At 46.6% G+C, this 25,827-nt stretch overlaps 2 protein-coding genes across 2 annotated transcripts; both read left to right on the top strand.

Annotated features, from left to right (window-relative positions):
- Positions 1-3,920: 3,920 nt before the first annotated feature.
- Positions 3,921-14,038, top strand: LOC139332622 (bile salt-activated lipase-like). Its single transcript, XM_070964671.1, has 11 exons — positions 3,921-4,205; positions 4,962-5,081; positions 6,269-6,466; positions 8,392-8,522; positions 9,157-9,264; positions 9,375-9,498; positions 10,741-10,924; positions 11,356-11,559; positions 11,820-12,017; positions 12,754-12,861; positions 13,763-14,038. Exons 1-10 carry the CDS (start codon positions 3,962-3,964, stop codon positions 12,791-12,793), a joined length of 1,551 nt encoding a protein of 516 aa, XP_070820772.1. The 5' UTR covers positions 3,921-3,961; the 3' UTR covers positions 12,794-12,861; positions 13,763-14,038.
- A 1,068-nt stretch (positions 14,039-15,106) lies between these two features.
- Positions 15,107-25,827, top strand: dok2 (docking protein 2). The gene is made up of 8 exons (XM_070963578.1): positions 15,107-15,665; positions 16,301-16,438; positions 17,437-17,604; positions 20,333-20,441; positions 23,160-23,329; positions 23,536-23,808; positions 24,197-24,328; positions 24,929-25,827. Exons 1-8 carry the CDS (start codon positions 15,606-15,608, stop codon positions 25,742-25,744), a joined length of 1,866 nt encoding a protein of 621 aa, XP_070819679.1. The 5' UTR covers positions 15,107-15,605; the 3' UTR covers positions 25,745-25,827.

Here is a 25,827-nt window from a genome sequence, read left to right on the forward strand (position 1 = left end):
GAAGCCCCGCCCACCACCGCACTGCGAATGAGCCAAGCTGTCGATCAACGTCAGGAGGCGTTCAAAGAGTGAGGAAAAGATAGGAAAAATGGGCGGCTTTATTCTTCGAGCTAAAGTGCGAACTGTGTCTCATGCTGCAGCTTTACTGTTTGGCGAACCGCTTATGTCACAAAGTTTATATAGATTGCAATAAAATATCTGTGAAAAGAGGAGAAATGAAAATAAATTATTTCAGGGTGAAACGAGAGAAGAAAATATGTCATCGCTTTCTTTCTGATTCTTCATCGACAAACTTTTCTCACCAAGAAAACACAAAACAACCTCAAACAGAGAGGAAGTTCATCAATAAAAAGCCACGTGACAAAAACATCTGAACATCTGATCTGAAGCAGCTTCTGATCTGATCTGAGTGACCTCGACTGTCAGAGTACATTTACCTGTACGAAGGACAGAACACACAAACAGTGTGTGTGCGTGGGTGTGTGTGTGTGTGCGTGCGCGCGTGTGTGCGCCCGCGCGCGTGTGTGTTTGGGGTCAGTCACCTTCGCTCATGATCTCAGTCTGTTGTCTTTAATGTGCTGAGTTTTGTCATGATGCAATAAAAATATGATGATATGTGTGTATTTGTATATTGTGTATGTGTGTTGTATGTCACTGTGTGTGTGCGTGTGTGTGAGAACAGCAGCAGCTGTGTGTGTCTGTGTGTGTGTCGGATGATAAAAAGGTTGTTGAGTAACTTTCACTTGAAGTTCAGCAGAAACTTTCCTCCAGCTGCTGGAAACCAGTGAAGAAGAAAACAGCTGACTCGTACTTTAATGCTTTCTGATGCTTCACAGAATCAAACAGAATCACACAGAATCAATCACACAGAATCAAACAGAATCACACAGAATTAAACAGAATCAAACAGAATCAAACAGAATCACACAGAATCAATCACAGAATCAAACAGAATCACACAGAATCAATCACAGAATCAAACAGAATCAAACAGAATCACACAGAATCAAACAGAATCAAACAGAATCACACAGAATCAATCACAGAATCAAACAGAATCACACAGAATCAATCACACAGAATCAAACAGAATCAAACAGAATCACACAGAATCAAACAGAATCAAACAGAATCACACAGAATCAAACAGAATCACACAGAATCACACAGAATCACACAGAGTCAAACAGAATCAAACAGAATCACACAGAATCAATCACACAGAATCAAACAGAATCACACAGAATCAAACAGAATCAAACAGAATCACACAGAATCAATCACACAGAATCAAACAGAATCACACAGAATCAAACAGAATCAAACAGAATCACACAGAATCAATCACAGAATCAAACAGAATCACACAGAATCAATCACACAGAATCACACAGAATCAAACAGAATCACACAGAATCACACAGAATTAAACAGAATCACACAGAATCAAACAGAATTAAACAGAATCACACAGAATCAAACAGAGTCAAACAGAATCACACAGAATCAATCACACAGAATCAAACAGAATCAAACAGAATCACACAGAATTAAACAGAATCAAACAGAATCACACAGAATCAAACAGAATCAAACAGAATCACACAGAATCAAACAGAATCACACAGAATCACACAGAATCAAACAGAATCACACAGAATTAAACAGAATCAAACAGAATCACACAGAATCAAACAGAATCAAACAGAATCACACAGAATCACACAGAATCAATCACACAGAATCAAACAGAATCAAACAGAATCACACAGAATCAAACAGAATCACACAGAATCACACAGAATCACACAGAATTAAACAGAATCACACAGAATCAAACAGAATCACACAGAATCACACAGAATCACACAGAATCAAACAGAATCACACAGAATTAAACAGAATCAAACAGAATCACACAGAATCAAACAGAATCAAACAGAATCACACAGAATCACACAGAATTAAACAGAATCACACAGAATCACACAGAATCAAACAGAATCACACAGAATTAAACAGAATCAAACAGAATCACACAGAATCAAACGGAATCAAACAGAATCACACAGAATCACACAGAATTAAACAGAATCACACAGAATCACACAGAATTAAACAGAATCACACAGAATCAAACAGAATCAAACAGAATCACACAGAATCAATCACACAGAATCAAACAGAATCAAACAGAATCACACAGAATTAAACAGAATCAAACAGAATCACACAGAATCAATCACAGAATCAAACAGAATCAAACAGAATCAAACAGAATCACACAGAATCAAACAGAATCACACAGAATCAATCACAGAATCAAACAGAATCACACAGAATCAATCACACAGAATCAAACAGAATCAAACAGAATCACACAGAATCAAACAGAATCAAACAGAATCACACAGAATCAAACAGAATCACACAGAATCACACAGAATCAAACAGAATCAAACAGAATCAATCACACAGAATCAAACAGAATCACACAGAATCAAACAGAATCACACAGAATCAATCACAGAATCAAACAGAATCACACAGAATCAATCACACAGAATCACACAGAATCAAACAGAATCACACAGAATCACACAGAATTAAACAGAATCACACAGAATCAAACAGAATCAAACAGAATCACACAGAATCAATCACACAGAATCAAACAGAATCAAACAGAATCACACAGAATTAAACAGAATCAAACAGAATCACACAGAATCAAACAGAATCAAACAGAATCACACAGAATCAAACAGAATCACACAGAATCACACATAATCAAACAGAATCACACAGAATTAAACAGAATCAAACAGAATCAAACAGAATCACACAGAATCACACAGAATTAAACAGAATCACACAGAATCAATCACACAGAATCAAACAGAATCAAACAGAATCACACAGAATCAAACAGAATCACACAGAATCACACAGAATCACACAGAATTAAACAGAATCACACAGAATCACACAGAATTAAACAGAATCACACAGAATCAAACAGAATCAAACAGAATCACACAGAATCACTCTGGAGGACACGAACCAAACCACGAAGCCGTATTTCATTTTGCTCAACAGGAAGAAAGCCTACAACAACCAGAACGCTCCGCGCTGTCGGACCACAATGCATTGCAGGTGGGTGATGTCATGCGAGCTGGGCGGAGCCTTTTTTGGGTCATTTGTTTGTTTGATTGTGGAAACAGAGTCTTGATTCATGTTCTATCAGCACTGCTCAGTCTGTCCAGCTTCCATCTTTCTGTCCAGTCATGTGCACGGACGTCATGTGGTGGACGTCCGCAGGCGGAGCGGCGAGCTCAGGGTGCAGGAAACCTTTTCTACTGCCAACACGACTGGGACGACTCAACGCCGACTGGGCATCAGCAAAGTTCCCTTTAAGCATCTCACACACACACACAGTGATGTTCAAGTTCACACATCACAGCAGCTCAAAGACAACACACACACACACACACACACACACACTTTATTTCATTTCTTATTTTACTTTCGTATCTTTCAACCACTTACATACTAGGTTAACCACGTTCTGTTAATCTGAACATCTGACAGAAAACACAAGTTTTGACTGAAGCTGTTTGCCTTCAGCAGAGCGGGCGGAGATAAGAGGTTTCCTTCACTGAGTATAAATAGCAGCGGTGTGTGAGGCAGACAGACAGACAGACAGACAGACAGACAGACAGACAGACAGACAGACAGACAGACAGACAGACAGACAGACAGGCAGGCAGGCAGACAGACAGGTGAAGAGACAAAGGCTCAGACAGGTGAAGATGCTGTTACTGGTGGTGGTGTTTGCCGTCTGGCTGAGCTCGGCCTCAGCGGCGAAGGTGAGTCTGACTTCAGGACAGCTTCAGTGATCAAAGAGTTAGTATGTTGACTTACGGGGTTTCATTAAACCACCTGCCACTCATCTCTGTTGATGCTGTTCAGGTCTCTCTTTGTCTCCTTGATGCCGGCCTTCACTGTGTTTCGTGTGCGTGCGTGCGTGCGTGTGTGTGTGTGTGCATGCGTGCAGCTGGGTGTGGTGCTGACGGAGGCGGGGCTGGTGGAGGGGCAGAGTGAGAGGATGGGGCTGCTCAGGACCGTTGATGTCTTTAAAGGGGTCCCCTTCGCTGACGTCCCTGGACGGTGGGAGAAACCAAAACCCCATCCTGGCTGGAGCGGTAACTAAGTCAACCTGATCTTTAATGATTACTGCAGCACCTCACACACTCTGACAGTGTCTTTGCTGACCTCCACTGGGCTCACCTGGCTGCTGTGACATACAGGTGAACTCCAGTGTGACATCACAGCTGGATGTGGTCAGTGCATCCACTGAAACACCTCCAGCTGCTGTTCTGATGTGAAACGGAGATTTAAGCTAGTGTGGTCATGAGTATCAGGACCAGCTTTGTTTGAAAATGATTTTTCCAGGAGTCCTTGAAACACGGCCGACCTCATCGCCCGTCACTCTGTGTTACCCTGAATCTCTGCAGCTGAGGGGGCCGCGATGGACGAAGTTATCCTTTAACTCACCTTTGAACAAACATCCAATCAGAGAGCTTCACACTCTGTTGTCATCTTTATCTGAATTTAAACGATTGTGGCCACGATCAAACATTGAGCCAAAGGGGCGGTTAGCTTAGCTTAGCTTACCTTATCTTAGCTTAGCATAGCATAGCATAGCATAGCATAGCATAGCATAGCTTATCTTATCTTAGCTTTTCTTAGCATAAAGCCTGAAAGCAGACCAGGACCTTCAAAGGTGTTGATTAGTCTGATTCCAGATCAGTGCTGAACACACAGACACAATCTGAATCAGATGTCAAACATACAGTTACAGCTCTCTCAGTCTTTCTTTACAGCAACGCGTTGATCAACTCGTCTCAGACGAGAATAAGAGAGAAAAGGAAACAGATCTGATTGGCTGCTGTTTCCAGGAATCCTGAAGGCGACCAAGTATCGGGATCGCTGCCTGCAGGTGACGCTGCTGCAGACGAAAACCCAGGGCAGCGATGACTGTCTCTACCTCAACATCTTTGTTCCACAGGGACTGAAATGTAGGTGACACACACGCACACACACACACATGCACACACACACACGCACACACGCACACACACACAGCATGAACTCCATACTGGAGTACAGGAACAGGAAGTGACAAATGGCTCATGTCATGTCTGATGTTATGTTGTCATATTGTCCTGCTGTGAGCGCCTCCTGTATTTCCTGTGTGTGTTGCATTGTGGGAGATTAGCATCCATCAGCAGCACGCTAAAAATCAACTGTACAGTTCTATTTTATATCAATCACAGCTGTTTGTGTCATTGACAATCACAATCAATCAAAATGACGACTGTTGCTCAAAGGATTATTTCAGATACGTTAACCCCCGGCCTGTATTTGAGGTGTTTTTAGGTGTATTTGAGGTGTTTTTAGGTGTATTTAGGTGTATTTGAGGTGTTTTTCTGCTACATGTTGTTTTAAACATGGCGTGTTCCCACCAAGCAGAGTCATGAATGACTCTCATTTCAACGTGAAGTCAATGTGAGTCGATTCGTACGTATCAAAGTTAATTAGCTTGCTAGCTTTATGTATGTGAATTTACTGGTTCTTCACCACTTCAGCTCAGATTTAGTACGATGTTACATCACTTGAATGGCTTAATGTTCGTGCATACTGTGATCATGACTTGAACACGTATATCGTTTAGAAATTCAACTAGTTTTGACGAGTTTATTTGTATTTTCAGGTGACGCTTAAAGCGGCTGCTGCTGTGATCAAACATTCAAAATGTGATTTCAGTATTAATCATTTAGCCTCATTCACTGCAAACTTATTCTGAAATCAATTAGATTGTTTTTACTGAGAGAATATTGTGCTGGAGACCTGCTTTGCCCTCATCAGACTTTTCTCCTGCAGTCCCACGTTTCAAAGAATTTAAGAGGACTAATAATTTAGAAATGACGGCGTCGCTGATGTCGAGTGTGTAAAGGATTCTTCACTGTGGTTTTAATGGAACAACCTTTACAGTACAGGTGCCTTCGTCCTCCGTCTGTCACATGACCATCATCCTCTCTCAGCCTGTTCTGTGTCTGTAGAAGTTGGAGGTTTTCACATTCACTTCAATGCAGACTGATCACAGCAGCGTCTGGTGGACGTCAGGGGACAGTGCAGCTCTGACTCCCTCAGACGGCTGAAACCTCATCGGCGACGTCGACTTAACGAGGCCTCTCTCCATCAGTGTCGACCAACCTGCCGGTGATGGTGTATCTGTTCGGAGGAGCCTTCCTGCTGGGGGCGTCCAACGACGTGGCGTTCCTGGGAAACTCGCTGTACGACGGGAAGGAGCTGGCTGAAAGGGGCGACGTCATCGTGGTCACAGTGAACTACAGAGTCGGCGTGATGGGTTTCCTGAGCAGCGGAGACGAACGACTGCCAGGTCTGAGCAGAACACTGATTCACCACTGATCTTCCATCGATTAGCTGTCAGCTAACTGATTGTTCAGTGAACACAACATGTTTTCTAACCGCTCACTAAAGCAGGAAAGTGATCAGCTGACACATTACCACCTGTAGAGACTCCACCTGCTGCACCAGGTCGAAATTCAGCTGCAGTTCAAATCAGCACAAAGGGTCCGTTCAGATCCAGTGTGTTTGTGTGCCTGCTGCTCATTTCCCAGCATGCATGTGATCAGCGCTGCGGTGTGTTTGCTGTCTTATCGGTGTGTTAGCAGATAAACTGCACATGTTAGCTCAGCTGCTAAATGAGCCTCAGATATGAGTTGGACAAACGTCTGCTGGAGTCACAGAGGGTGAGGGTCACAGGTGTGGTTCAGGTACCAGCTGGAGGTTTTGACAGGTATCCACCTTCATTTAGGTGTCGTCATGTTTGTCTTTGTCCTCTGTCCTCACTGTGGAGTATGTTGGCTACAAGCTGTTGTTTATCTCAGCATGAGTCAGTTAACACACTCAAAGACCGTTTCCACCTCAGGAACCTCTCAAAGAACCCACAAAGCTCTCTGGGAACTTAGAACTTAATGTTGAAGAACTGCTGCATTGAGGGCAGTTCTTTCCAATAATCCAGGAACTCACACAGCGGAGTTTGATTTATTGATAATAACAATAAACACGTTTGATTGATGACAAAGGGTTAGCGAGTGATTGAAACCAAAACACCATACAGGCTCAGAATCAAGGTGCAGACAGTGTTTGTCTGAGGAGAAGTCACCCCAGGTCCAGGTCCAGGTCCAGGTCCAGGTCCAGGTCCAGGTCCAGGTCCAGGCCCAGGTCCAGGTCCAGGTCCAGGTCCAGGTCCAGGTCCAGGTCCAGGTCCAGGCCCAGGTCCAGGCCCAGGTCCAGGTCCAGGTCCAGGTCCAGGGCTTGAACTGTGCTGTGATGATGTTTTGTGGTGTCTCATCCGTTCTTTCTTCAGTTTGATGCTCTAAACTCTAGAAGGCGCTACAGGACGCTTTTGACAAGTATTTCGTGTTATTTTTTAATGTTTTATGCTGTTGGAGGTATTTCAATGTATGTTGTATTTGTGTACTTTTTGCTTGAGTGTTTTTCCATCTCAGTGGTACCACATTATCTCTGTATGTTTCCTGCTGAATTTTCCACTCTGGTGAGGAGATGAGTGTGGAGGTGGAGAGGTGGGTGAGGTAGGAGGTGGTCTGGCTATGGATGGTTCCATTTTGGATCCGGTTCCATGTCGGTCTGGACTCATAAAGCTCTACAACCAACACGTTCCATATTGGCTCGTTGATTCCTGACGCTCTCAGATCATCTCTCCATAAAGGAGCAGCAGCTTGCAGCTCAACATGGCCGACCGCCTTCATGACAACCTTCAATAGGAGGTGGCAGCCCGACACCCTGTCAGCTCAGTAGAGTCTCTGTGGCTAAGGTTTGATGCCGAAGTTCATCAGAGACTGTGGGTGAAGAACCTGCAGGTGGATTCTGGAGACTGGAGCTTCTTGAGGGAGTCAGCCTGCAGCGTTAGAAAGTCAAACATGTTCCCAGTGTGCAGTTTGTGTCCATGAAGGCTGTCATTCATCCGGGTCATGGTACTCTGTGCCTTAGCAGCCTTGTTGTTGTTGCCTTGTTTGTGAACCTTATGGATGAAATCTGAAGGTGTAGCCTCAGTACTGTAACCTCCAGTGAGCACTGGGATGGTCTGCAGCGTGATGAAGATCACAACTTCCCAGTCTGAGGTCAGCATACTGGAAACCAGTGGCATTGTCCCAGGTGACGGCTTAGACTGGCTTTACACCAACATCTACAATCAGTTTTTCAACAGGGCAACAGTTTTATGTTAAACTCCTCTGCTGACATCGGAGACAGTAAACAGGTGATTGTCTCACCTCTCAGGTAACTATGGTCTGTGGGACCAGCATGCTGCCATCTCCTGGGTCCGCAGGAACATCAAGGCTTTCGGAGGAAATCCCGACAACATCACCATCTTTGGCCAGTCAGCTGGAGCCGCCAGCGTCAGCTTCCAGGTCAGAGGTTAAAACGCCCAGTATCGGCTTCGCTTCCTCCAGTCGCAGCTTACAGGGTCCCAGCAGTGAGCTTCTGCTGGCGTCGACCTGGGAGGGGGGCTTGAATGTTGTGTTGACTGCACAGTACAGAGTATCTTTGACACTGAGGTCTCCAGCTACGAGCCTCTACAGGATGAATCACAGAATCGTAACCATGAATGTATTGAGAAGAGGTGAAACGGTCAGGTGACTTCAGTTACAGCAATATAACACATGTAACGCATCCCTGAGGACGTCTGTGAAGTCTCTGACCTAAATGGTGGGAGAGGCCACCGGAAGAAACCCCCACAGCAGGGGGGAGCATGCAAACAGCAGACAGAGGGGCCCCCACAGGGCACTGAACCAGGACCCTCCAGCTGCTGGAGCCAGTTTGTCTCACTGATTTGTGACTTGTTACGTCGTAAATGTGTAAATAAGGAAAACGGATGATGTTGACTCACTGAGCATTACCATTGTTGTCCTTTTTAACCTTCCATCACCTTTAGTTGTTCAACTTCCATACGAATGAGAACAATCAGGTGGTGACACATCGGAATGAATCTGATCATGCTGATGGTTGTCTACCTGTCTGTCCCTCTACCTGTCTGTCCCTCAGATGCTGTCGCCCTACAGTAAAGGGTTGTTCCGCAGAGCGATCACACAGTGTGGTGTGGCCCTCAGTCCCTGGGCCCTGCAGAGGAACCCCATGGCACTCACCAAGAAGGTCCACAAAACGCTGCTGCTGCTCTGACCGAACTTGATCGGACTTTGGACCAAACTGATTTCATTTCCGGCTCCTCGTTGTCGTCAAACTGTTGTGTTTTGTTTCTGCAGATTGCTCTGAAAGTCGGCTGTCGGAGAAGCAACGAAGACGAGATGTTAACGTGTCTGAAGATGAGCGACCCGGTCGGACTCACCATGGCCGGAAAAATCGATGTGCTGCTTCTTCTGGGAAAAGGCCAGAACAGCCAGAACCAACAAAACCACTGAAAACTGAAAGCTCTCTTGTGATTAAAGCTGCTTGGACCAGCTGTGGACCAGCAGAATTTAGAGCCCAACAAACAAACAAGTCCACCTGTCAGGTGTCAGCCCACAGGTAAAGCTGCAGGCTCAGCTGTTGATTCTCAGCAGCACTTTTATTTTATCATCACAGAGAAATGTGAGCCGCTGTCACACTGATCAACGAAGGCCTAAGGAAACCTTCCCGTCAGAGTTTTACCCTCTATGATTTGACTGATTTAAATTCTCAGTAGAAATGGGTTCAGTTCGTAAGAACATGTTTTTTCTCACTTTTTAATCTCAGACTAAAACAGTTTTTTTCTTTTCCAAAAAGTTCATTTTGACGAGAATCGCCACTGTGACGATACATCAGGTCTTTGGGTTTGAATAGAGAAATGCGTCCACAGCTCGTCTCTCCTCTTGAATCCCACCTGACAGGACGCTGATGAAGATGAAGCGTCGTCATTTGAGAGGCCACATGAGAGGTTCACCTTAGTCAGACTGGACGCTGACATGTGGACATGCACCAGGCAGGAAGACAAATCATCCAATGAGAAAGCTGCATGGAGGCAGTGAGAAGTTGTACTTGCACCAGCTGATAAATGATTGGATGAAAGGAAAACAATCAGTTCTTTGAGATGACCGACAGGTCGTCCACCTGAACTGATTGCTCATCAGGACGTAATGAATGAGTCATTAAAATGGAGTCATATTGATTTTGTCAGATGTTGCAGTTAGAGGCGATGATTTTATTGGTGACAGCAGCTTGTTGATGGCTGCTGGTTAATAAGAAGTCTTTATAAAATGCTATAAATCACCATTCGACACTCGTTCAGTTGACCTCAGCTGCATTAAAATACAGTGATGGTGAGCCGAGGAGGAGCCTGAACTTTGAAAAGACCAACAGATTCTGCAGCTGCAGCCATCGTCCCTCTGCTAAAACCACCTGCTAACACTAATGTGTGATGATGATGATGTCAGATATCCTCTGACATCATTATTACTATCATCACAGCACTATGAACGTTGGGTAATATCCTCCAGAAAGTCCGTAGTCATACGTGAAGCATGCAGAAAGCTGAGCAGAGAGCTCTGAAACACGTCTTGGACCTGGTCCGTGCTGGACTCAGACAGCTCACCTGAGGTTTGTAAGTCCAGAAAGGGGGACGGTTCTATCTCAGTCTCTCTGTTGTCCCTGCAGGTGTGGTCATGGATCTTCTTGAACTGGCTCCAGTGATCGATGGGGATTTTATTCCAGATGAGCCCAGTCAGCTGTTTCACAATGCAGCTCAGGTTGACTACCTGGCCGGGGTCAACAGCATGGACGGACACATCTTTTCTGGAGTCGACGTTCCTTCTATCAACATGAGGAACGTCACGACTGTGTGAGTACTTCTAGCTTCTATGAAACTAGACCAGGAGCGCACAGGACCAGATACCGGACCCGAGGACCGCTCATACCGAAAGATCAAACTAAACTCAAAGATTCGTTTACACTGATCTTTAATACTGTGAATGAAGATTGTAGTTACGGTCCAACAGAGGAACAAAAGTAAGAACACATATTTTCTTACCTGCACCTCTAAAACTGGATCCCAGCCAGGTCTGAGCATGCGGGCCAGTTCTGGTTCAGAGCTGGGACCCGGACTCAGACCAGAGTTCTTGACTTGATTCTGCTGCGTTCTTCATCGCAGGTAACGAATGAATCCTGTAACCAGGCAGCCAATTCAGACTGTGATGTGTCCAGATCAAGAGGGAAACTGTTTCAGGATACGAGCTGGTGTTCGGTTTGTGTTACCTGGATGTTTCTCCTCAGAGAGCAGGTGAGGGGGCTGCTGGCCGGTCTGACCAAAGAGAAAGGGAACGCTGCCATCGACTCGGCCTACAGCGTCTACACGTCTCTCTGGGGTTCAGTTCCGGAGCAGGAGGCGGTGAAGAAGACGGTGGCCGACATTGAGACTGACTTCCTGTTCCTGGTTCCTACTCAGACCGCCCTCCAGCTCCATGCCAGCAACTCCAGGTCAGCTCTGATTGGTCCAGTGAGCTGGTTTAAAGTCTTGAAGTCGTTCCTTCCGGCCTTCATGATGGCTTACTGTTTTTGACGGATGCAGACAGAGCAGACCTCTGGACGTGGGAGTAGAACTTTGAAAATGTAGATTTATTGTTTAAAAGTGGTGCAAGTCCAGTTCATCAGGCTGGACTGACTTCCAGAAATCTGAGCGATGAGACAGAGCTCATATTTAAAAACCTGTCCTGTGTGTCCTGATGTTTGTCCCTCAGCGGGGGACGTACCTTCTCCTACCTGTTCAACATGAAGACTCGTATCCCAGGATTCCCTCGCTGGGTGGAGGCGGAGCACGCTGAGGACCTGCAGTATCTGTTCGGCAAACCCTTCTCCACCCCGCTGGCCTACTTCCCCCGACACAGAGACCTGTCCAAAGACATGATCGCATACTGGACCAACTTCGCCAGGACCGGGTAAAGTCCCAGCATGCACTGCAAACACACCCTACTACAACCAGTTCAGTCTGTCTCCGGTTTCGTACACACCAGACCAATGAATACTGGTCTTTACTGGTCTTTACCAGTCCACTGATCCAAACTAGACCGGTCAGTTTGGCTGCGTAATGTCTTTGTTTGTCTTCTGTATGTAGTCTGAACAGGTCTGAAGTGGTCTGAAGATGTCTGAACTGGTCTGAAGTAGTTAAAGTGGTCTGAAGTGGTCTGAAGTAGTTTGAACTGGTCTGAAGTAGTCTGAGCCGGTCTGAATGGTCTGAACTGGTCTGAAGTATTCTGAAGTGGTCTGAAGTAGTCTGAGCTGGTCTGAACTGGTCTGAAGAAGTCTGAACTGGTCTGAAGTAGTCTGAATGGTCTGAACTGGTCTGAAGTAGTTTGAAGTAGTCTGAACTGGTCTGAAGAAGTCTGAACTGGTCTGAAGTAGTCTGACTGGTCTGAACTGGTCTGAAGTAGTTTGAATGGTCTGAGCTGGTCTGAAGAAGTCTGAACTGTGTTTACAGTGTGCTGAACATTAAAAAAATGTTCCAGTTGTGTGTTTGTACCTTCTTTATAAACTGGTTCAGACTGGTCTGAACTGATATGAACTTAGTTAAGACCAGTCCAAACTGGTTTAAACTGGTTTCCACTGGTCTGAAATGGTTTGGACTGGCCTGACCTTTCTTAAACTGTTGTAAACTCTCACTCTTCTCTTACCCAGTGATCCCAGTAGTGGTGACAGCAGAGTCCCAGTGCCCTGACCCGCCTTCACCAAACACCACCATCCCTACATGACCATCAACCACAAGATCACCAAGTCCTCCGTCAGGTACTGAACTCCAGCATGATTCAGCTGCTCTGCTGTCTCTGGAGTACTTCATCTTTACTGTACTGTGTCCCGCTCTGCTGTCTCGACTCCATTGTTTCTTCTGTTCTTCTGTGTTTGGGGACATGTGGACGATGAGGTGAAGACAGATGATGGTTCACTGGACAGACAGATTGCCTTTCCTAATTACACATGGGGACGATAGGTCATACACAGGACTCATTCAGGATTTTGTGGACTGGTGTCAGCAGAACCACCGGCTGATTAATGCAGATAAAACCAAGGAGCTGGTTGTGGACTTCCGCTGCCGCCGCCTGCACTCTCCCCCATCACCAGTGAACATCCAGGGAAGGGACACTGAGATGGTGACATCTTATATCTATATATAAGTATCTGGGTGTTCATCTGAACAACAAACTGGACTGGACTCATAACACCACTGCACTTTATAAAAAAGGACAGAGCAGACTCTACCTGTTCAGGAGGCTGAGGTCTTCTGGGGTGGGGGGGGCACTCCTCCAGTTCTCCATCAGTGACAGGATGCTACATCCACAGTGTGTGAAGGAGAGGTATCGCAGGTCTTTCCTTCCTGCAGCCGTCAGACTACAACAGAAACTGCTCCAAGTAATCAGTACAATAATATGTTTACAATCTGCGCAATAACCTGTGCAATAATGCAATAATGTGCAATAATCAGTGCATAACAATCTGTAAATACTATCTACAATTTCTTAGGAGGACGTTTTTCTTTTATCCCACTCTTGTAGATATATAGTTTTGAAGTTGCATTGCACTTGTTCTAATACTTTATACACTTTATTGATGCTGCTGTATATCGGAATTTCCCCTCGTGGGACTAATAAAGGAATATTGAAATTGAATTTTGATTGTGTCATCTCTTCAGATATGACCTGAGATCGGATTATGTCGCCTACTGGACCAAAACCTACAGCAGCCTGCCGACGGTCAGGAAGGAAGAAGAGGAGTAAGATGAAGAAGAAGAAGAAGATGGAGGGATGAAGATGGAAAGAATTCGACCTGCTGAGAAGCTTTTCTAGTTATTACTTTTTCTTCCTTTCGCTGGTTTTGATCACTGATGATTCCAAACTGTTGTAATTCTTCATGAATGTGTGAAGGAGGGATTTCACTGATGAAGTAATTAAACATTATGGAGGACTTGAACAGAATGGTGACTGTTTTACAGTTATTGACCTGCAGTATTTGTACTGTAGCTGATCTTTACACTCTGTGCTTTTTGTTTCTGAGCACCTTCAAGCCAAAATCAATCAATCGATCAGTTTGACTATCAGTTTCTTGCTGAAGTAGAAAGTAACTAAGTACATTTATTCTGGAACTGTACTTCACAACAATTTTAAAGTACTTGTACTTTGCTTGAGTATCTCCACTTTCTTTTACTCATGATGAAATATTCTCGTGTGGTATTAGTACTAAAGGCCCTGAAGACGTTTTCACTGCTGGCTGTGATCAGTGGCCACAAGGAACGTCTCATTTTCTAGGATGGTGAAGGAACAGTCACATTGCTCATCGCCACGGTGGTCAAACTTGTGCTGTGTGTGTGCGTCTATTTCACTTGTTTCAGACACGGTAATTAGTTTTTTCATCAGATGTAATTAAAAGAAAAGACTCTGAGGTTTCTGTCAACGCCTTTGAAATGTGCTCCGCTGGTGATGCAGCAGAATCCAGGTGAGCTCATTTCATCATTGTTCATGTTAAACAGCAAAGCTCACTGATTCCAGAGCCCAGAGTGACGAGCGACATCGAACTCAACATCAAACAGCCTGCAGGACTCATGAGTCACGAGGAGTCACGTGCTATTTGTGATGAAGGATGCGAACGCTGCTGGTTCTCAGTCAGAAACAGAATAAATATGAACCAAATCAGCCAAGAAACTCCAGCATGTCCACCAGGGGGGGCAGAGACCAAAAGAGGACTCAGCATATATTTCAGTATCTATGAAGAAAGAGGGCTGACAAATAAAAACAGAAAAGTGTAACCGCAGAACAAAACGGAAGATGAACTCGAACAAAAGTCTTGAAGTGTGACGAGGAAGGGAGGAACAGGAGTGAAAGAGGAGGTTCACGTTCACACGGCCGTTAGTTCTGCATTACATGTTGCAACAGAGCGAAGGCAGGAAGCAGAGATGACACATTCAACGTCTCTCTGCATCACTGACACCACAGACAGACAGACAGAGACAGACAGAGACAGACAGACAGAGACAGACAGAGAGAGGGGAGGAAAGAAAAGAGGAGGTGAACCACAGCCTGGGAGACGAGAGGGTCCAACGAGTGAACAGGGATAAAAGAAGAAGAGAAAGAAGACAAAACAAAAGGGGGTGAAAGGAGAACAGAGGAGGAGATAAAGGACAAGCTTAGGAAAAGAAGAGAAAGAAACGGAGTCAAAAACAAAGCAAACAGAAAGGAGGTGAAGAGGAGCAAAGCCAAAGCAAGCAGAGGGGAAAAGGAGGAGCTGGGACAGAAAAAGAGGAGTAAAAGAGAAGAAAGTGGACAACAAGAAGAGGAGGAAAGACGAGTGAGACTTTAAGCAGAAGAGGAAGCACAAAGTCAGAGAGGAGGGTGAGGGGAGGAGGCGAGGGAATCAAGGAGGAAATACAAGGAGGCAAGATAAGGGAAGAAAGGAGGAGACACCAGAGCAGTGGGAAGACATCGAGGTGAGGACAGGAGGTGAGGAAAGGGGAGAAAAAGAGGAGGACCTCCGGTGTCGTCATGGAGGAGGACATCAGAAAACAGGGGATGCTCTACCTGCAGCAGCAGAGGTTTGGAAAGGTACGAACACCTGCATGAACACAGACACAGCGCTAACAGCAGAGCTAACGCTAACGCTAACACCGCACAGATGTCTGCAGCAGCGACAGCAAATCAACAGGATTCAGAGGTTTGACTCACATCACTAAACATGGCTGTTAATTATTCCACTTCAAGCCAAGGCAGTAAAAAAGGAGAAGTATGAAAGTATTTACAGCAACAGGAACAGAAACAGTGACAATGACAGGAACAGGAAGAGGAATAATAATAAAGACAGGAAGAGGAAGAGGAATAATAACAGGAACAGGAAGAGGAATGGTGACAGGAACAATGTTTTTGACATGTTTTTCTGCTGTAGTTGGACTTCTTAATATGGGGTCGATGGAGATTCACTCACTTTGGCCGTTTGATGAACTGTAGTTTTTGGACTTCAGTCGTGGACATTGCTGATTTAGTCTGTTGTCCTGGCTGTCTGTTGTTGTCTCTTCCTGTCCTGTTTGGTGACCAATCCAAAGCGCTCAGGCTAACGCTAACAGTGTAATTAGCAGCATCAGTGGTTGTGAGTCACGGCTCAGGTGCTCACCTGTAACGCCTGTGCTGAGTGGTGATCACCTGCGGAGTGATGGAACCTGTCCTGCATGTGTCCCTGTGTGTAGAAGTGGAAGCGTGTGTGGTGCGTCCTGTACAGAGAGAGTTCCTGCTCCATCTCCAGACTGGAGTTCTTTGAGTGCAAAGATGGAGGAAGCGTGGAGAAGAGCGACCGAAGCCTGCGCAAGCAGCAAGAGCACAAGAAGGTACTCTACTGTACTCTACTGTACTCTACTCTACTGTACTCTACTCTACTGTACTCTACTCGACTGTACTGTACTGTACTGTACTGTACTCTACTGTACTGTACTCTACTGTACTGTACTCTACTGTACTCTACTGTACTCTACTCTACTGTACTCTGCTCTACTCTACTCTACTCTACTCTACTCTACTCTACTGTACTGTACTGTACTCTACTGTACTGTACTCTACTGCATTGTACTGTACTCTACTGTACTCTACTGTACTCTACTCTACTCTACTCTACTGTACTGTACTGTACTGTACTGTACTGTACTGTACTGTACTGTACTCTACTCTACTGTACTCTACTCTACTCTACTCTACTGTACTCTACTGTACTCTACTGTACTGTACTGTACTGTACTGTACTGTACTGTACTCTACTGTACTCTACTGTACTCTACTGTACTGTACTGTACTCTACTCAACTCTACTCTACTCTACTGTATTGTACTGTACTGTACTGTACTCTACTCTACTCTACTCTACTCTACTCTACTCTACTGTACTGTACTGTACTCTACTGTACTGTACTGTACTGTACTCTACTCTACTCTACTGTATTGTACTGTACTGTACTGTACTGTACTCTACTTTACTCTACTCTACTCTTTCCTATTGTACTCTATTCTATTCTATTCTATTCTACTCTGTTGCCCTGCGATCGACTGGCGACGGGTCCAGGGTGTACCCCGCCTCTCGCCCGTTGACAGCTGGGATAGGCTCCAGCCCCCCCGCAACCCTACTGATTTCCTCTTAACACCTGTTTGACTTTATTCTCACCTGCTGTACTGCGTCATACTCTAAAGTACTTCGCTGTGTCCAGCTGCACTGCACTGTAATATTGTACTTGTATTTGTACTCTTTTCTACTTTACTCTGATCAGCTTTTATTTAAGATGGTTCCGTTCAGTTCTGCTCTGTTGCCGCGGTGATGAGCGCCCATGTGTGTTTCCTAGGTGATCCGTCTGGCGGATTGTATCCGGGTGTCCGAGGTGGAGATGGACAGCTGTCCCAGAGACACGGGACCCTTCCTGATCGAGACCACAGAGAAGATCTATGTGTTCGCTGGAGACAGACAACAGCTGGAAGACTGGACACACAAACTGTGTGAGATCGCCTTCCCTGTGGGTACACACACACACACACACACACACACACACACACACACACACACACACACACACACACACGCACACACGCACGCTCGCTCCCAGAAACAGTACAAACACATTTACAAAGTTTTAGCGTTTAGCTTCTACATCTGTCCTCTGGGGACGTTCTGCTCACTTGTGCCGCTGCAGTGACTTCCTGTTCAGATGGTTGTGAGCTCTTGATTGGACAGTTTGAAACCAGCTGACTTGAGTCTTTGGCTTCGTCTTCACATCATGAAATAACTAAAAACATGACTCAAACACTGATGATCACACGACTCATAGAAACTAAACACCTCACCTGCTCTTTGACACTGTTCAGGTGTTTTTGGTCTGTGTTGGTAAAAAGGAGGTTCACCTGCTGACCTGCAGGAGGCGTTCAGTCGCGGCCGGTCGCCACCTGATGCCACACCACAGTCATCAGGTCACATGGTGGTGTTACACAGGTAACAGGTGTGTCAGAGGTTGACCTCAGGGCTGCTGCGCCCCCACACTGATCACATGACAATGTGGTTGTTAGTGGAGGTTTAACAGGTCTGAAGGTTTCCACCTGCTCTAGTCTGAAGTGTGCCGTGGTGACGTGTACGGATGGTGACAATATCACAAACTGACTATTACTGCCATGAGCAGAGTGACCCTGAACGCAGCACAGCTCTCCTGTCTCTGTCAGGACGGTTCATCAAAGACGAGTCTGCACCTCATTAGAGCTGTCCACACATGCTGGGGACAGTGTCCAGTGAGGAAGCGTGGATAGCATCCAATGAGAGCGCAGGTTTCTGACTGAGGACATTTTAGGGGACGCATTTCATTTGTTTTTCTTGTTAAATTGTTTGAATTTGTTTTTCTCTCTTTCTGTCACCAGAGTTTTGTCTTTGTTCTCACTGTGATGAATAGAAACGGCGTCTTCAGCTTTTAACATCAGACAAACTGAATTAAAGGATGAAACAAAGACATTTAAGGTGGAAATGAGGAGTTCAGGAAGTCGACCTGTTTGAATGGACGACTGTCCTTCTGGACGCGTCCGTCAGCTGATCATGAAAAGAACAGAAGTCATGTTTCAGCTGACTGAAGAGGAAACTCTCCCCTGAGGTTAAATAAAGTTGGTCTTCTTGGAAATGTGTCCGTCAGTCCGTCAGAACCAGTCAGATCACTTTGGTTCATGATCAAGCTGGAGCTTCAGCAAGTGTTTCAAACAGGATGTGTTCAGAATAAAAGCACGTTAACGTGTTGAGGACAAATTTAAAACACAGTGGCAGAAGTCGAGGAGAACCAACACATCGAGTTTCTGACTGCGTTCAAGCTAAAAACTGTTGGTGTGGTTATAAACAGCAGGGTGACGACAGAGAGCGACACCCCTGAGTCACAGCTCACTTCCTCTGTGTGACAGGAGAGACAAACAGCCAATCAGACGGCAGCTTCTGTCTGACACATCACCTGTAGCGCCTGACTGATCGACTGAGTCTGCAGACACTCACACAGATCCACACTGAAGGGACACAGGAAACACAGGCTTTTATTTTGAAGGCAGAGACTCATCTCAGCCTCGTTAACCTTTAGAAGCTGTTTGTCCAAACTGAGTTCAAAGTTTAACAAGAAGAAAGTTGACAGCAAACAGACTGAAGAAGAAGAAGAAGAAGAAGAAGAAGAAGAAGAAGAAGACCTTCACAGGAAGTGTTGAACTGCGTCATATTCATGATTTAATGTGTTTTTACACTGAAGTCAAACTGTAGAATCCAGTATGAAAGTGATGGAGGTGATGGAGTGAGGTGATGGAGGTGATGGAGTGAGGTGATGGAGTAAAGTGATGGAGGTGATGGAGTGAGGTGATGGAGTGAGGTGATGGAGGTGATGGAGTGAAGTGATGGAGTGAGGTGATGGAGTAAAGTGATGGAGGTGATGGAGTGAGGTGATGGAGGTGATGGAGTGAGGTGATGGAGTGAGGTGATGGAGTAAAGTGATGGAGGTGATGGAGTGAAGTGATGGAGGTGGTGGAGTGAAGTGATGGAGGTGATGGAGTGAGGTGATGGAGTGAAGTGATGGAGGTGGTGGAGTGAAGTGATGGAGGTGATGGAGTGAGGTGATGGAGTGAAGTGATGGAGGTGGTGGAGTGAAGGAGGTGATGGAGTGAGGTGATGGAGTGAAGTGATGGAGGCGGTGGAGTGAAGTGATGGAGTGAAGTGATGGAGGTGGTGGAGTGAAGTGATGGAGGTGATGGAGTGAGGTGATGGAGTGAGGTGATGGAGCTGGTGGAGTGAAGTGATGGAGGTGATGGAGTGAGGTGATGGAGTGAGGTGATGGAGTGAAGTGATGGAGGTGGTGGAGTAAGGTGATGGAGTAAAGTGATGGAGGTGGTGGAGTGAAGTGATGGAGGTGATGGAGTGAGGTGATGGAGTGAAGTGATGGAGGTGATGGAGTGAAGTGATGGAGGTGATGGAGTGAGGTGATGGAGTGAAGTGATGGAGGTGATGGAGTGAAGTGATGGAGGTGGTGGAGTGAAGTGATGGAGGTGATGGAGTGAAGTGATGGAGGTGGTGGAGTGAAGTGATGGAGGTGATGGAGTGAAGTGATGGAGGTGGTGGAGTGAAGTGATGGAGGTGATGGAGTGAAGTGATGGAGGTGGTGGAGTGAAGTGATGGAGGTGGTGGAGTGAAGTGATGGAGGTGGTGGAGGTGGCTGTTGAATCCTGTGTGTTTGTGTGTAGATGAGCTGGACGGAGCAAAGTGTGAAGAGACGCAGCCTGCAGAGAGGAAACAGAGTGGACCAAGAGGAAGGAATGGAGGACAACTCCCTGTACAGCGGCAGAGAGACAGGTACACATGTTTGTCTGTCTCCCTGTCTGTCTCCCTGTCCCACAGTCCCTTCATTAATGGTTCAGAAACATTTGAAAACTCTTCATGGATGAACTTCCTGATATTTGGTCGTGCAGACATTAAGAAGGGCCAAAGATAAAAGTCTTGAAAGGTTTTGAAGGTTTTGAAGGTTTTGAAGGTTTTGAAGATCTCATGTTTCGTCGTGTTTCTGCAGCAGTTTTCACTTCAGTCATGACTTCCTGTCACACCTCAACCAAACCTCACTTCCTCTGTCTTACCTCACTCTTTTCCCTTCATGGCTAAATTTAGCAACATGCAGCCGAAAAGAAGCATCAGTCTGTGCAACACACACGCACACACACGCACGCACGCACACACGCACGCGCACACACGCACACGCACGCACACACACACGCACGCACGCACACACACACGCACGCACACGCACACGCACGCACACACACACGCACGCACGCACGCACGCAGTTAGTGTAACGTGTTATTGTGACACCGTGTTCATTAACGTTCTCAGAGGTGGAAAAAGTACTCATCATTTACTGAGGTAAAAATACTACACATCTTAATCAAGTAAAAATACAGTAGTACTGTAAGCTTCATGCAGTAAAAGTACAGCAGTACAGTCAGCTTCATGCAGTAAAAGTACAGCAGTACAGTCAGCTTCATGCAGTAAAAGTACTGCGTGTGCAGTAAAACGTCTCCTGTGTCTGATCTCTGATTCTCTGTGACTTCATCACTTTGCTCATACTGAAGCTTCAGTGTCAGTGCGTTACTGGTGGAGCTGCTGCAGGTGGAGCTGCTGCAGGTGGAGCTACTTTTAATACTTCATATGCTGTCAGCTTGTCACTGAGGGGTCGGGCCCCCAAAAGGTCACCAGATCAATCTGAGGGATCGTCACATGACTCAGACTCAGACAGAAGCAGCTGAAAACTGATTCAGGGGTTGTTTGTAGAACTCTGAGAGTGTGGAGAAACTTGTTTGTCAGCTGATCACCGGCTGTTCATCAGCTGATCACCAGCTGTTCATCAGCTGATCACCGGCTGTTCACCGGCTGTTCATCAGCTGATCACCGGCTGTTCATCAGCTGATCACCGGCTGTTCACCGGCTGTTCATCAGCTGATCACCAGCTGTTCATCAGCTGATCACCAGCTGTTCATCAGCTGATCAAAGGCTGTTCGTCACCTGGTCTCGACCTCAGGCTGCTGTTGGCTGATATTTGCACGAATGTGAAACCTGAGTCACTCTGAGGACGATCCAGTGGAAAGCTCGTATCTGCAGCTCAGTTAACTTTTACTGCTCATGAAGGATTTTTCACTGAGCTCGTGATACTTTTACTGACGTCATGTATTTGTACTCACACTGCCTCTGTGGTTGAGCTGTCAGTGTGTTGTGTAGTGGAAACTTGTGTGTGTGTGGTGTCGCAGGGTGTTGCAGTGCTGCAGTGACCAGCTGCTGCAGGACGACCAGCTTTTATCTTGACGGGACAAACTTCCTGTCTCTCTACAGGAAGTTGAAGTGAACATGGTCGACGTTTCGCACTAAACTCTCTGCGGTTTGATGCTTTCTGCAGTCGGTCGAGTCTCTCGTTAAAATTCCTCCTCTGCTGGTTCAAATGTGAGCTGCTGCTCTGATTTGACTTCACATTTAGTTGGTGGTGACTGTGATGAAATGAGGTCAACCAGAGTGCCGCCTTCTAACGATGGACTGTATATAGAAAGGTTGACATGACAGTCGGACAGAGTGCGGTGGACGTCCTGAAGGCCGAGTCCTCACAGTTCAACCACTGAAACTCTTTCAACAGTTTATCACAGAGGACTGGAGGCGTCCACACACCAGACGTCCCTCAGAAATCTGTCCACGGGCGGCTTTAAGACTCAGAGGTCGAAGCTTTTCACCTGATTTTTATCACAGCTGATGTTCAAACTGCATTTCTGTGAAAAGAGAAAAATATGAGAAAACAGACAAAAGCATGAAGTGAAGTCAGACATGAAGCATGTTTCATCGAGGTCACTGTGACGCTCCTGAAGCTGCTACTGTTTCCCCACATCCTCAGGCACCTGCAGCACACACACCTGTCTGTGTGTGTGTGTGTGTGTGCGTGCGTGCGTGTGTGCGGTTTCCTCTGTCACACATCTGAGAGCTGCTGCCGTCACTTGGTTTAACGTCAGATCACATGTTGATCTGTCATCCTGCTCATGTGTCGTGATGCGTTCACAGCCTGCGCGTCCCTCCGTAAACGTGATGTCTGACACGTGACGAGCGGCTGTGTGTGCCCTCACTGCTGGCCAGCTAGCATGTTAGCGGCTAGCCGGACACAAAGACTTTAAGTTTACTGAAATCAAAGAGAAAGGCAGTGACAAGCTGAAACTATCAAAAGACTAAAGTCACGATTCATCGATCATCAGAAGAGTTGTTGTAATTTCATGAATTGACCAACCAGAGATGACGTCAGCTAACCAGCAAGTAGACTCCAGAGCAATGCTGTCAAATGAACGGAAAAAACACTTAAGAAGGAATAAAAACACTGAAAGAATAAAAACACAAAGAATAAAAACACTTAAAGAATAAAAACACTTAGGAAGAAAAAAAAGATTCACTTTGACTCATTTCACAGAGAAAAGCAGAATTGTCGCCATGTGGATCGACCAGCAGCAGATGACGTGTGTGTGTGTGTGTGTGTATGTGTGTGTGTTTGTCAGTGCGTGACTTCAGGGTGTGTGTTCGGAGGACGGAGGCGTCTGATCGCTGCAGACTGAAAGGAGACGGCGTCCTGCGAGCGGATGTTGATGCTCTTCACCTGATTGATAAGACAGGAGACGTTTTGTTCACCTGGCCGTACAGGTACCTGCGGCGCTTTGGACGAGACAAGGTGACACACGCACGCACACACACACACACACACACACACACACACACACACAATAAATAAATGTGTCAGTCATCAGTTGGTGAAATCTTTTTTTTCTGCATTTGTCGTCTCTGTTGTGGACAGTTTCCATGGTTACCTGTTTATTACTGGCTGTAATGATTGGTCCACAGCGTCCATGTGACTCTGACGGTCGTCCTCTCTTTCAGTCCACCTTCTCCTTCGAGGCCGGGCGGAGGTGTGACTCTGGCGAGGGCAGCTTTGAGTTTGACACCAAACAGGGGAACTTCCTGTTTCAGGCGGTGGAAGCTGCCATCAACCTGCAGCGGATCTCCCTCCCCCACCGGCAGACCTCTGGGGGGGGCCGGGGGAGTCCAGAGACGCCACAGGACCTGAACCTGCCGCCTCTGCCGCTGGTCCAGAACAGGATGCCGCCACTGCCTCAGCCACGCAGCCACATCCCACAACCCCCTGCTGCTCAGGTCAGCTCCACAGCAGAGCTTCACAGTAAAGTCACCACTTTTAGGACAAAGCCAGAAGTTTCAAAATAAAGTCTGAATCCTTTGAATCTATCAGGGCTATCAGAGAACAGAGACATAAGCTGAAAGAGACAAACCTCAGACATGATTTGGAGTTTTCCTTCAACCAAAATCCTCCATCTTTAAATTCTGGAACAATAAATCTGAAATCTAAACATTGACAAGAGAAGAAAGTCAGAACTTCATTTCCCATAAATCCTCAGGAAAGACACCTGAAAATGTCAAACTCTTAGACTTCGGCATTTCTTTCTGTTATATTTTCCTGCCTCATCGGCTTCAGTCGGCTGTCGATGGCGCCGAGAATCACCTGCTGATGGTTTTGTGTCCGCAGGCGGCGGACGACGTGTACAGCATGGTGACTGAGACGCCAAGCCTCCAGATGATTCCTGTCAAAGACAAAGAGAGCTCCACCGGCACACATCATCAACAACAACAACAACAACAACAACATCGCCCCCCGCTGGTAGGAAGCACACACTGCACAACACACAGGACACTGCTCATCACTCCATCATGTTTCAGGTGGATGTCATGATGTTTAGTCTCCCTCAGCAATGAAAGAGGAGCTAAACGTTAAGAAATTGACTTGAATTCAGCAGAAAACGTCCTGATCAGCGACTACGACTGTAAACTCTGATTTAGATCTCATCTTGTCATAAAACTCAAACCAACGCCGTGTTCGCCCGTCTCTCCACACTGTCTGACTTCCTGTCTGTCTTCCTGTCAGCTCATTGGTTCCAACTGAAGATGTAAATCTTTTAAAACTCCTCACAAATACGGAGTTTCAGCTCCTCAAACGGCTGCTATCCGCAGCATGAAGGAACACTGATGGAGATCAGTCAGCTGTGACACACTGGACTGTTAGCGGTTAGCAGTTAGCATTCAGTGCTGGTTTGAGTCTGAACATGAAGACAAGCGGCAAAATGCAATGAGTGAGGTCAGACTGAGATGTGAGCGCCTCCTGCTGGACAGTTTCAGTCATTACTGTTGCTGATGACTTTGAATAGCCGGATCAATAATTGACCACTGATCGGTTCGTCTCTGTCTCCTGTTCTGTCCTCAGTCTCGTCTGGAGCCTCCGGTCGACAAAACGCTAACTGGCGTGAAGAGTCTGACTCTGGACACCCGCGGCGTCCCTGCCCCCCGTAAGAACCAGGTCAAGATGATCTCCAGCTGCCCTCTACCTCACGCCGGCCCCGAGTCGGGCTCCCTCCCGGCCCCGGGCCCCGGCTCCACCTCCAACCCCCGCCTCAGCCCCAAACTGAGCTCCAACCCAAACCCGGACCAGACGTACTCCCAGATCACCCTGCCGCCCTCCAAGAGAGGCGGCGGCGGCAGTGGTGGCGAGGCTCCCCCCTGCACCCCCCCTCTCATCCCCCCGGATCCAGAGTACTCGCTCCCCTTCGACACCATCGCCATGAACGTCATGACCAACATCCTGAGCTCCCATCAGACCCACAGAGCTGAGTGTGGCGCCGACCCGCTCTACGACAGCATCGACGAGATGAAGATCAGGAACATCTTCCCGAACGACGCGGCCAGGCCGACTTACAGGAAGGTGGAACACATCTACGACGAGCCCGAAGGCTGCGCCGCCGCTCAGAAGCCTCCCCCGTCCCTGTACGATGACCCCGAGGAGATGAAAGGGGACGCCTGGAGGATTATGGGTACAGCTGCTGACCCCAAAGGTCATGAGTACCCGTACAACCCACGGGTGGACGACTACGCCGTGCCCAAACGACCCCAGAGGGTGTTTCCTGTCACACAGAGCACCAGCGAAGAAGAAGCCGGAGAGGAAGAGCCACAGGAGGAGGAGGAGGAGGAGAGGGAGGAGCAGCAGGATTCACCATACAACAACGTGATGGTGAAGATGATGTAGAGACAGGAAGCAGACCCGTCTGCGAGCATTAACCGTTCAGATCAATGAGTCCGCTTTGACATCAGTGATCAATGCTTCCCGAG

Source organism: Chaetodon trifascialis, chromosome 6 (assembly GCF_039877785.1).
Source record: "Chaetodon trifascialis isolate fChaTrf1 chromosome 6, fChaTrf1.hap1, whole genome shotgun sequence".
NCBI lineage: Eukaryota > Metazoa > Chordata > Actinopteri > Chaetodontiformes > Chaetodontidae > Chaetodon > Chaetodon trifascialis.